A 12,079-nucleotide genomic window follows, 5' to 3' on the forward strand; every position below is an offset into this window, starting at 1 on the left:
CTCCCAATGGACCCAACTAGATATCTTCTATGAAGGTTTGGGTGAAATGTCCAAGATGTGCTTAGATAATTCTGCAGGTGGTTCACTGCACAAGAAGAAGACACCGGAGGAGACTATTGAGCTTATTGAATTGGTTGCTAGCAACCAATACTTATACTCATCTAACAGGAATCCTGTGAACTCTAAGACTCCTCAGAAGAAGGGTGTTATGGAAGTAGAAGCTTTTAATGCTATTCTTGCTCAGAACAAGCTTATGTCTCAGCAAATAAATCTACTTACTCAGCAGATGGGTGGCATGCAAGTCTCAGCTATCAACACCCAAAATCCACCTCAAGAGGTCTCTTATGACATGACAGGTAATATTGTGCAGAATGATAATTATGATTATGCTCAATCCTCTTCTGAACAGGTCAATTACATGGGGAGTGGTTCTAGAAATCCCAACAATGATCCATACTCTAAGACCTACAATCAGGGGTGGAGAAATCACCCAAATTTTGGGTGGAGAGAGCAACCTCAGAGACCACAAAATTTTAATAATAATTCTCAGTGTGGTTTTCAACAGAATAATTTTAATAACCACCAGTTTCAGTCATCTTAGCAAGCAACTTCTCAGCCCCAGCAGAACAATAATTTGGAAGCAATATTGGCAAGTTTTAGACAGGAAACTAAAGCATCAATCAAGAACTTGGAGATTCAAGTGGGTCAATTAGCCACAAAAGTTAATGAAATTGATCAGAAGACCACTAATAGCCTTCCTGGTAACAGAATTCCAAATCCAAGAGAGGAATGCAAGGCTATCACCTTGATAAGTAGACAAGTAGCAAGTACGAAAGCACAAGTTAATGAGGAGCCAGTTGAAAAAGAAGCTCCAGAGGAGAAGAAGGAAGAAGTAGAGCACGTCCCTCCAAAGCGTGCGGACAACCCATTCCCAGACTCTCTTGACACTTATCCTACATTGCGAAAGGCTCCTGAGTACAAGCCTAAAATGCCATATTCTCAGAGACTTCAAAAGGAGACAAAGGACAAGCAGTTTTCAAAGTTCTTGGAAGTCTTCAGAAAGTTGCAAATCAATATTCTTTTTGCTGAAGTTTTGGAGCAAATGCCTCTCTATGTCAAATTCATGAAGGAGTTGTTGTCAAAGAAGAAGCCTTTAAAGGGAGATAAGACAGTGGTCCTGACTAAGGAATGTAGTGCCATAATTCAGAATAACTTGCCAAGGAAGATGCCAGATCCAGGGAGCTTTGAAATTCCATGCACCATTGGGAGCACAACCTTTGAGAAAGCGTTATGTGATCTAGGAGCAAGCATCAATCTAATGCCCTTGTCTGTGATGAAGAAGTTGCAAATCCAAGAAGCAAAACCCACAAGGATAGCATTACAGATGGCAGACAAATCTATAAAGCCTACATACGGATTAGTGGAAAATGTCTTGGTCAAAGTGGGTAAGTTCTTTCTCCCAGCAGATTTTGTGATTCTTGACACGGGAGAGGATGAGAATGCCTCTATAATCCTAGGAAGATCATTCCTAGCTACTGGGAGAGCTCTAATTGATGTGGAAGAAGGTGAATTAGTGTTTAGAGTGCATAATGAGCAACTGGTCTTTCATGTCTTCAAAGATATACATTCAGCAGGTGAAGAAGAGAGGTGCATGCAGACTGAGCTTATTGATCCAAACCTTCAAGAACCCCCTGATGATGCACAGCGGAATCTGCAGCTCAAACCTCCTTTGGTGACAATCAATAAATTTCCTCCTGACATCAAACCTACCTTTGGTGTCGGGAATGCATCATCCACTAAGGAGGAGGTTCCCAAAAAGAAGAAAGTACCTAGAGGATGGAAAAACAAAAAGATCCCCACTGAAGGTTTCTCCCCAGGAATGAAAGTGGTATTGACTAGCAATCCAGTGTGGATTTATACAGTAATCAGAATCCTCTCTCTTGAGCATACTGAGCTACTTTATGGAGACACTTGAAAGAAGTTCAAAGTAAGGGGTGAAGAGCTGAGCCCCTATGATCCTCCTCCTTAGAGTAGCTGACTGTCAAGCTAGTGACGATAAAGAAGCGCTTGTCGGGAGGCAACCCGATAATTTCGTATCCTTAGTTATTTTTTGTAGCAGTGGTTTTCTTATTTATTTGATTTTTATTGAGTTTTTACTGTTTTTCTTTCGTTTTACGTGTGTTTTGATCATGCAGTTATTTTAGAACAGGAACCAAACACTTCGAAAAATGTTTGCCTATCTCCAAGTTCAGCGTGGGAGAGTTGAAAAAAAAAGAAAAACATGCAAGCTGGTCCCCACAACACCCTTCTTCATCCCCTTATTCCCTTTTCCCTTATTCCCGTGATCACCCCCACCTACCTCCCTTCGACCCTCATTCATTTGAGGTACTACTTGGTACGACCCGGTGCACTTGCCGGTTAGTTAGTGGTTGTAAATTCCGTACCACTCTATCCTCGGACGTGGCAGAAAGGCGACATCCGAAAGGATGTGTCGGGTTGGCATTTATAGACCGATAAGTGATATCACGAGCCAATAGGACAGGCATTCATCATATGCGTCTCTTATGTGCTTGTTTGCTTTGATTACTTGAGTTTGCCTAATTGTATAAGATGTCTACTTGCTTCTTGAACTACTTGTTATATATGAATATTATCTATGTTTTACTTGTTTGCATTAATTGTGTTTGTTCGGTGCTGAGGAGGTTAGGTAGATGATGGCGATGGGATCGCAAGGAGGTTAGGTTAGCGAAGGCTGTGGGATACAGCGGTGTGACTAGTTCTAGTTAGAAATCCCCTAAGTTAGATAACCCTGCTTATGGTTTATGGTTTAAGTTTATTTATTTATTTATGTTAAGATTGAATATCGGTTTGGTGTGAAGTTCTAGGATTGCCTTCGGCATCCCGGGGCCTTACATTTTACATTTTGGGCACTGTTACCATACTGAGAACCTCCGATTCTCATACTATATGTTGTTGTTGTTTTTCAGACGCAGGTTCCAAATCCACCTCGGTGAGGTTGCGGATATGGTGACAGAGCGGAGTATGGTTCCTCCTTGGTTTATTTTTGTTTTATTTTGTTGTAGTTACTCTCACATCTCTTTGTATATTTATCTTTACGGCCTTAGAGGCTTATTTGAGAGAATAGTTGTATAAGCTGTTTTCAACTCCAAAATTCTGTATGTCTGTATAAAACTAGTCGGCTTAAACTCCGCAAGCTGCAGCTAGTTCCCTATGAGTATTATATTCTTATATTTATATATGTTCTTTTCTCTTGCATCTATACTTTGTGTTTTATGCGTTAGCTTCGTGTGAACGTTTCGCGCTTTTGTAAATCTGTCTTTGAGCTTAATCCTTCATCGGGCTTCTAGAATATATTATTTCCTTCTATATATAAATATGTATAAGCTTTAGGACTGTCGTAACCTCTGATTAATCTTTGCTTTACGGCTAGAGGTAAGGCTGAGGGTAATTAGGGTGTTACACGCAGCACCTGTCTGTGTTTCCTGCAAACCGGCGTATGTTACTGAAGATGAAGTTTTATATTCCACTGAGAGGAAGACAATAAAGGAGTTACGTGTAGCTGCGAATGTAAGTGGCTTATAGAAAACTACTTTTTTTGTGTTTGGTCCATTATTTGTTTTTTGACTTTCAAACTATTCATATGTAGGTTGGATTCTATGTTGTTCTAGTCACTGTTCTTAATGTTGAACTCGTTCCAAGTTGGTGGTATAAATCCTGTGTTTATAGCATGAAGGCAGAAGCTAATGCGGATACATACTTCTGCGATGGCTGTAATAAGGACGCGAATAATGTGGATGACAAGTACGACTCTAATTGGACTTATTTGTACAATCTTTTCATAAAAAAGCAATGTAGTTATATAATTGATTATGTCTCTTTTTAATTTATTTAGCAATATCTAACTTAATACCAACAATTAGTAGACAATAAGAGCACAATTTATTAAGCTAAAAAATTTGCTATTTTATGCTTTGTATGTAGTTGTGAATCTTGTGTGACCTCTTTTGAAGCTTGTGTGGTATGTAGTTTTATACACAAATTAGATCAACGAATTGTAATGGAATGAGGTTTGGTTTTATTTGTATATGAAGTCCTTTTATTTCTGTGCGGGGTGAATCTTTTCGACCAATACATTATATCTTTGAGGGATGTAAACTTTTAATACATTTGTTTCAATCTTATTGTTCTTTGACTTTTTTTTTCAAATACCCAGCAAAACACTCTTTTGTCATTAACCACCATATTTCATCACACTGAATATTTGCAATAAATCCACCTTTTATCGAGTCTAACCAATTTACCTCATATAGCTTGTGACCATTTAGGAAGTTGAGATCTTAAATCCTTTCGTCCCCCCCCCTCCACCCCAAAATGGCTTTGATCAATGGAAATATTATTTAGCCAAAAACAAATTGGCAAAATGAGATAGAATGCATAGAAAAGATTCATATACCTACAACAATTTTATACCAAAGTCTACTTTGCTAGGTTGAAATTTAGAAAATTGATAAGCTTAAAAGAAATTGTGTTTAAGCATTTAAATTATATTGAATAATATTTCTTATGATTTTATTGTAATTAAAAGGAGACAGCTCAAGTGTTAATTGATGTTTTTGCATAAAAAAGTAGGTATAAGTTGGATTTATTGAATTTTAATGGTACTGCTACAACAATTTTTGTTGTGTTTGATAAGGAAATCGCAACTCTATTCGAATGGACATGTACTGAGATAGTGAAAGAGTTGAATGTATGTGGTTTCCGCTGTTGAAACCATTTTGTTGATCACGTTATGATTGTCAATCAAAATATTTATTTATTTAACATGATAAAAATGTACAATTTTTTGTGTAGAAAAAAGGGGAAGCAAGCAAAGATCCTACTAGTTTTAAGGAGTTTTTCCTTAATAAGGAATTTCTATTCAAGGTCGAAGTAGAAACTTCGGGATGGTGCAATTCTTATGATATATCAATGATAAGTTCTGATCCTACCATTTTAGCGAGGTGGAGGGACACTCAAAACCCGATAAAATCTGGTGTATCCCTTACTGGTCCTGCGACCCATTTTGATATTGATGATTTCTTAATCCTCAGAAGGAAGAGATAGATAAATTGAAATTATCCGAAGAGGTAATTAGTTTAATAGATACAGTGGATCCACTTATTCTCAAGACTAGAACATGCATTACAAGAAAAAAAAGGCCTGTCGGCACACTTTTTTCTTGTTACGCTTTTGCGAGGGTGGCCACTGATTTGTGATTTGGCCACGTTTTTTTTGCTTAAGCGTGGCCATAGAAGAAAATCGGCACGCTTTTATGAGGATACCCACTTATTTGAAATTCGGCCACGCTTTTTTACTGCCACGCTTGAAAAGCGTGGCGATAAAAGAAAATCGGCACGCTTTTACGAAGGTGGTCACTGTTTAAAAATTTGGCCACCTTTTTTTTGTCACGCTTAAAAAGCGTGGCCATAGAAAAAAACCGACACGCTTGAAAAGCGTGGCTATACCGTATTTATTTTGGCACCGTAAAAAAACGTGTCGATAGAGTTCCTCCCAAGGTTTAGAAAACCGGACCGGTCATCAAACCGCTCTAGTCACTGGTTCACTGATTTACTGGTCTAACCGGTTCAACCGGAAAAACCGTTTTAGAATAATAATAAATAAATTATAAATACACATCCTAAAATATAATTATAGTCTGATATCTTCGAAATTTAAAACACTACATAAAATATCATCAACCAAATATATATGATCTTATCAAAATCCAAACTCAAAAGTTAAATAGTAATAAAAACATATCTAAATATTAAATTTCAACATCATGGTTTATCAATCATCAAAATCCGTAAGAACTTGTTGCAAAATCCTTCCTTTCTTTCCTTGCTTCAGCAAGACCTTGACTCACAAACGTACCCTAAAGATGAATGATACATTTCAATTCCAATAAACCATGTGTCCTTTTCTTTTAATACCAGAAGTTATTGGTATCGATTATATTTATTTAATAAATAATAAAACACTTTCTAAAAGCTAAGTCCATGCAAGAAAACCTCTTTGACACTCAAGACTGCTCTACCTCTTGAATCACCATCTAGCTTTGTCAAGATTGCACCTGTTATTCCAATCTCAAGATTGAAAGTAGTCACCAAAGCTGTTCACAGAAAATCTCATAGTCAGGTAAAACAGTATTCCAAAACCAAAGAAAAAGATGATTAACACGTGACAGCCACAAATTTAGAATCAATTAATCAATGTGTTATTTTCATTTTATTTTATATAAATATAAAGTAAACCATATTTCATATTATCTGAAAATTAAAAATTCATTTCTGTACCCACTGCTTCTTGTCCTGTCATGGCATCCACAACTAGCAAAACACCAAAACAATACAAAATTGCAAAACACCAAAATTGCAAAGCAGCAAAACACCAAAATAATACAACATCAACATTAGGTGGAATCAGAACCATACATTCTAACATAGAAGATGAAAGCTTGAAAGTTGAAACAGAGAAGATGAAACAGAGGAGTCACTCACCTAGGTGCTGACGAAGCTAAGACCAGCGACGACGAAGGGAGAGGCCAGCGAAGACGAAGCGGCGGTGCTGAGGAGCAGGCGACGGCGATGGCGCTGCCAACCTGAGGACCGCGGGGACGCTGGGAGCTTGGGAATGCTTCAGAAGGGGCTAGGGTTTACCGTTCACATCTGGAGTGAGACTGAGATGAATGAACGGGGGAAGAAACCACGCGACGGTGGCGACTAGGCTAGGGTTTTCGAATGCTTCAGAGGGCTAGGGTTACTGGGTTAGTGAGAGTCTGAGACAGTGAGAGTGTGAGAGTGAGACTGCGATTTGGGAATGGGGAAGAAGGAGGGGTTCCGAGTGGTAACGGGTCGGGCGGGTCGGGTTTCAGTTTTTTACTTTGTAAAACAAGAAAAATGGCGCCGTTTTTTTTAGAAGAACCGACCGGTCACCGGTTCGGTTCAACTGACCGATTTTCAACTGATTCACCGATTTCTTTGCGGTTTTCTTCCCACCTTTAATATAGAAAGACCGAACCGCATACATTTCCGGTTCGTTATTAAACCGGTCGAACCGGCCAGTCCGGTCCGATTTTCAGAACCTTGGTTCCTCCCCTCAAATTTAGTTTCCCACCTATTTTTCCCGCACTTAACCTTTTTTTTTTGTAAGTTATCAAATTTTATCCTAAAAATGATAACAACAACACACACTAACTTAACATTGTTATCAAATTCACTTTTAACTAAAAATGATAACAGCGACACACTAACTAAAAATAATGAAACCCTAAAAATTCACTTTCAAACCCTAAAAGCTAAGGCGCCGTCGTTCATCCATCTTCTCGAACCCAGCCTTGGCGTCGTTCATCCATCTTCAGCGTTCAGCTTCATCTTCTCGAACCCAGCCTCTCTCTGTCGCGGTTCTGCTGTCCTTCTCTGTCGCGGTTCAGCGTTCGCCATTCCTCTTGCTGTCCTTCTCGCCGTTCTGGTCGTCGTGCTACTCGCCTTTCTCTGTCGCGGTTCTGCTCGGCTCTCTCTGTCGCGGTTCTGCTCGCTTCTCTGTCGTGGTTTTGCTCGCCGTGCTGCTCGAAGGTTAGTGCTCAGTTGTGCTCCATCTTCGTTTTTTTAGAAATAAATCAAGAAAATTGGATGCCTTTGGGTATAATCAATCAATCAAGAGCCACCGCCTCGACTTCAGTTCTCCGATCAGCCTCCGCGCTCACGCCAGAGCCCTCGCTCCTCTTCTCCAACTATTCCAACGCAGCTTGGCTTCCATGGGTACTCACTCCCACAATTTCGGAGTGTTTCTTTGCTTTCTCGAATTCTTGCCTTTTTTTTTGAAGTATTATTATCTTTCATTTAATTTGTGCTCAGATTCGCTTTTTCGCTCTTGTTTTTCATTTAATTTCAGTTATCACTGGGCCGCTTTAGACTCTGTCACTCGCATTTCCTTCCATTTTTTTCAACTTTTTAAAAACAATAAGTTAGAAAACTTATAAAATAAAGAATAAGGCGATATCTTTATGAAAACTGAAAACTATTTCAGAATCCAAACTTGTCCTAAACTGTGCATTTTTCATTTCCATTTCTTATATTCTGTTTCTCGTTCTTTTTATTTTTATTTTTTTTAGTGAGGATTTGAATATTTCATTTGTGCTTGAATGGATCGAGGAATTTTTGCCTTATAATTAATGTGTATTACAACTGTAGTCTCAAAGTTTCTGATAACTAGTGCTGAGTTATTTCTGTTCTAATTGGACGTTTCAGCCAGTGAAAATCTATTCAAGGGAAACCTGACAAGTCTCCCCAAGCCTGGAGGTGGCGAGTTTGGAAAATTCTATAGCCTTCCTTCTCTCAAAGATCCAAGAGTTGGTAAATTTTGCTTGTTTTGATTTCTTTCTTGTTTTATGCCATGTTTGTAGCTGAATTTCGGTTTAAAGATTGTTTTGATATTGGTGATCGGTGATTTCCTTACTGTTACCCTCTCTTCAGAATTGTGCATTTGTCTTCTGGTTTAGTCACTTGCTAAGATGTCCACTATTATTTGTCTTCTGGTTTAGTCACTTGCTAAGATGTCCTCTATTATTTGTGATCACAGACAAGTTGCCGTATTGTATCAGAATTCTCGAATCTGCCATTCGTAATTGTAACAATTTCCAAGTCAAGAAAGAGGATGTTGAGAAGATTATTGACTGGGAAAACACTTCCAAAGCAAGTTGAAATTCCTTTCAAGCCTGCGTGGGTCCTCTTGGAGGTACCTTGTTAACTTTTGGAATGTGGATTGTGTGAAATGGTTATAGTAGGGGATGGGTTATATAAGTGGTAACTAATAAGTGATTTGTTTTATTCTTTTTGCCTAGGATTTTACTGGAGTCCCAGCTGTTGTTGACCTAGATTGCATGCGTGATGCAATGAATAAGCTTGGCAGTGATTCTAATAAGATTAATCCTCTGGTATGGTGTCTTGTACATGTGCTTTGGCTTTCTATGAAGTTATTCATTATATTCACCAAAGTGATTACATAACTTTATCTATACATATGGAATTTTAAGTCTTTTTGTAGCTCAGGATTACTTCTCTGATATGTCATCCTTTTTTTTCCGACACAACAAAAGAGCAAAAAAATAAAAAAATTGAATCTCATGTATTACTATACTAAAATGTAGCTTTGCTACTGTAATTTTGTCTTATATCTTGCTGAGACCATTTTTGGCTTCTATATGAGGTACTTTGCTAAAAAAATTCTGCAATTGATATTCAATTAATATATAGTCCTGGAAAGCTACTCTTGATAAATATATATATATATATATATATATATATATATATATATATATATATATATATATATATATATTGTTTTTTGTTTTTGCTTTTGTACAGGGACCTCTTATTCCCCACCTATCAGCTTAAATTTTTGGGATAAACGGTTTTATGACACTTCGTTTTTTTGGTTTAATGTATTCAGTTGCTTTTCTTTGCATACTTTATCTTTTGAATATATTCTCTGCTGTCTCTTTAACTGAATGGTTCTATTTTAAGTTTTTTGAAACCATTTAGAAGGACTTAGATTGTGATTTGTCTATATGATTTACAATAGGATCCTGTAGCTGTTGTTGATCCATGTAGCTAACTCCCTCTTTCAGTAAAAGACTTTGTGGACATTGTTGTATTTGCATGCAATATGAATCTGCTATTGCTGTTCCCTTTTTAAGGCTTTACTGTCAAGTTCAGTCGATTTTGGTTATATAGCTCAGCTTCTGTTTGAAGAAAAATTCTGCACTATGTTTGCAGCTCAGTCGGTTTTGTAGCCCATATTTGTTTTCGGAATTTTAATAGCCCTTCTCTTGTGACAGGTTGGCCCAGGTTCTTTACTTCAAGCCCCTTTGGATGATGATGCTAGTAGAGGCACGTGAGTATGGCTGCTTAGACACAATGATTGATTAAACAGCTACCATACAAGTTGTTTAAGTGTGAAACCAAAGAAACTCTAGACTTAATCCAGTTTGTTGTTTCTATCTTTTAAACAACCTTTGCAGGGTGACAAAGCATCTTTGAGACACACAGAGATGCCCAATAGATTTGATAACTCCACCTGATGATTGTCATGTCAATTATACACTATCCTTCTCTCTTCAAGTAAGATTTGTTAAGTAATAGATTTTATTTTGAGTAGTTATTGTTGGAACCAATTTTTTCTCGCCCACATAATTTCTGAAAAACTTAGGGCTTATAATAAATACTCAAAAGAGTATTAGTTTTCGCTCATGCTGTAATGCTCAGTGTGTATCTATATATGTATACTGTCGTTGTAAGAATATCAGAACTTTCTATCATTGTTATCATAATCATCAATTCAAATTACTCCTTCGATGATTATCACCTTTTGTTAGGCATGGTTATTGTCATTGGGTCTTGCACAGGAAATGGTATTGTTAAATTAGAATCTTATTGTGCTACTCTCTGTTTTTGAAGATTTGTCATGTTGAGGATCTTCTTGTAAATGGCATTATGAAAGGAAGCATAGTTCACATTCACAGGGCAAGAACTGTGATTGTTGGCACTGATGGTGTGATTACTGCATCAGAATTAGGTAATAGAAAAGTTCTTCAAGCCTTTCTTTGGCTGCTTTCTTCTCTTCCAAATTTCTTATTACAAAATAATTATAGTGTAGTTTTGGGATTCTGACTAGACTGAGACCTTTTTCAGGTTGCACTGAAGGTATTGGAAAGGGAAACTTTTTGAATGGAGCTGGTGGTGGTGTTGGACATGGTGGAAGAGGAGGGTCTGGATATAATGGGAGAGTGAGCATTGGTGGTGATGACTATGGAAATGCTATTTTTCCGTGTGGAGGTGGAATGATTGATAAATAGTTTTGAATACCTTTAACTTGAATTATTCAAGAAGGGATTCTCTTTTTATGTTTTTGGACTATTGAGGTGGATGTGGATAGCTGCAAATGCTATATCATTGTGTTTATACTTTATAGTCCTTATACAAAGGAAATGATCTATTTTTATAATTTTCAGTTGATATTCAATGATTTTTTGTCAATGTTTTTTTATTGTTTTTGGAGTGTATTAGAATGTGTAAAAGCACATGCCAATTTTTTTTTAATGATAGGGATATAGCCACGCTTTAAAAGCGTGGCAATAGGTCCATGTTTCTTCAACACGCTTCAAAAAGTGTGCTGATAGGTTAATACATAAGCGTAGCAAGAGTTGAAAGCGTGGCAAAAGAAAGCGTGCCAATAGATTCACAAAAGCGTGCCGATAGAGCAACCGGTACGCTGGCAGATGTGATTCTTTCAAAAGCGTGCCGATAACTCAAAGCGTGGCGAAAAGTGTGGCAGAAAGCTTATTTTCTTGTAGTGATGTCTGGGATAGATGTTGCATGAATTCTCAGATGATATTTTGTATCAACAAAGAACTGTGATGACATGAGGAGTGTGTTTTTATTAATTACAATTATAAAAGTCATTCATTATTGATCATTTTTATTTTGGTTGAATTTTTACAGTATCATATAATATGCAGAGTTAACTATGTCAGATGATGAGATTAAGCAGTTGTTCTTAATAGATATAAATAAGATCTTACATTTCTATGGTAAAACCTTGAAAGACTATCCTCATATGCGTTTAACAACTGAAAATGATAGTTCTTTGTTAACTGAAAGGGTTATCAAGGAAGAGCTAAACTTTAACAGAGATGAGTTAAAGAAAAATGCCTCGAACCTGAATAGAAACATGCATTTGATAAAATTGTTACAACTGTGTATTGTGATGAAGGGGTTTTTTCTTTGTGTATGGTCGTGGGGGTACTGAAAAAATATTTTTTTGGAACCTTATGTCCACTGAGATTCGCTTAAGGGGTGATATTGTGTTAAACATTACTTTAAGTGGTATTGCATCTTTACTTCTTCCCAATGGAAGAACGACACACTCATGGTTCAAAATACTGCTGAATATAACTGAGGATTCTGTATGTAACATCAAACCTGGTTCCCCTCAAGAAATGCTGTTGTTGAAAGCCAAA

At 37.3% G+C, this 12,079-nt stretch overlaps 1 protein-coding gene across 4 annotated transcripts; it reads left to right on the forward strand.

Annotated features, from left to right (window-relative positions):
- Window positions 1-7,189: 7,189 nt before the first annotated feature.
- On the forward strand, window positions 7,190-11,096 carry LOC112777169 (aconitate hydratase, cytoplasmic-like). Of its 4 annotated transcripts, none has more exons than XM_072227507.1 (8): window positions 7,190-7,820; window positions 8,310-8,414; window positions 8,641-8,796; window positions 8,903-8,995; window positions 9,899-9,954; window positions 10,082-10,181; window positions 10,518-10,635; window positions 10,752-11,096. In XM_072227507.1, the coding sequence occupies exons 3-6, from the start codon at window positions 8,716-8,718 to the stop codon at window positions 10,098-10,100; spliced, it is 249 nt and encodes an 82-aa protein (XP_072083608.1). In that variant the 5' UTR covers window positions 7,190-7,820; window positions 8,310-8,414; window positions 8,641-8,715; the 3' UTR covers window positions 10,101-10,181; window positions 10,518-10,635; window positions 10,752-11,096. The 4 variants fall into 4 exon arrangements, with proteins under 4 accessions (XP_072083608.1, XP_072083610.1, XP_072083609.1 ...); XM_072227509.1 differs by having other exon boundaries at window positions 9,899-9,950; XM_072227508.1 differs by having other exon boundaries at window positions 7,260-7,634.
- The last annotated feature ends 983 nt before the right edge of the window (window positions 11,097-12,079 follow it).

This window comes from Arachis hypogaea, chromosome 19 (assembly GCF_003086295.3).
Source record: "Arachis hypogaea cultivar Tifrunner chromosome 19, arahy.Tifrunner.gnm2.J5K5, whole genome shotgun sequence".
NCBI classification, from domain to species: Eukaryota; Viridiplantae; Streptophyta; class Magnoliopsida; order Fabales; family Fabaceae; genus Arachis; species Arachis hypogaea.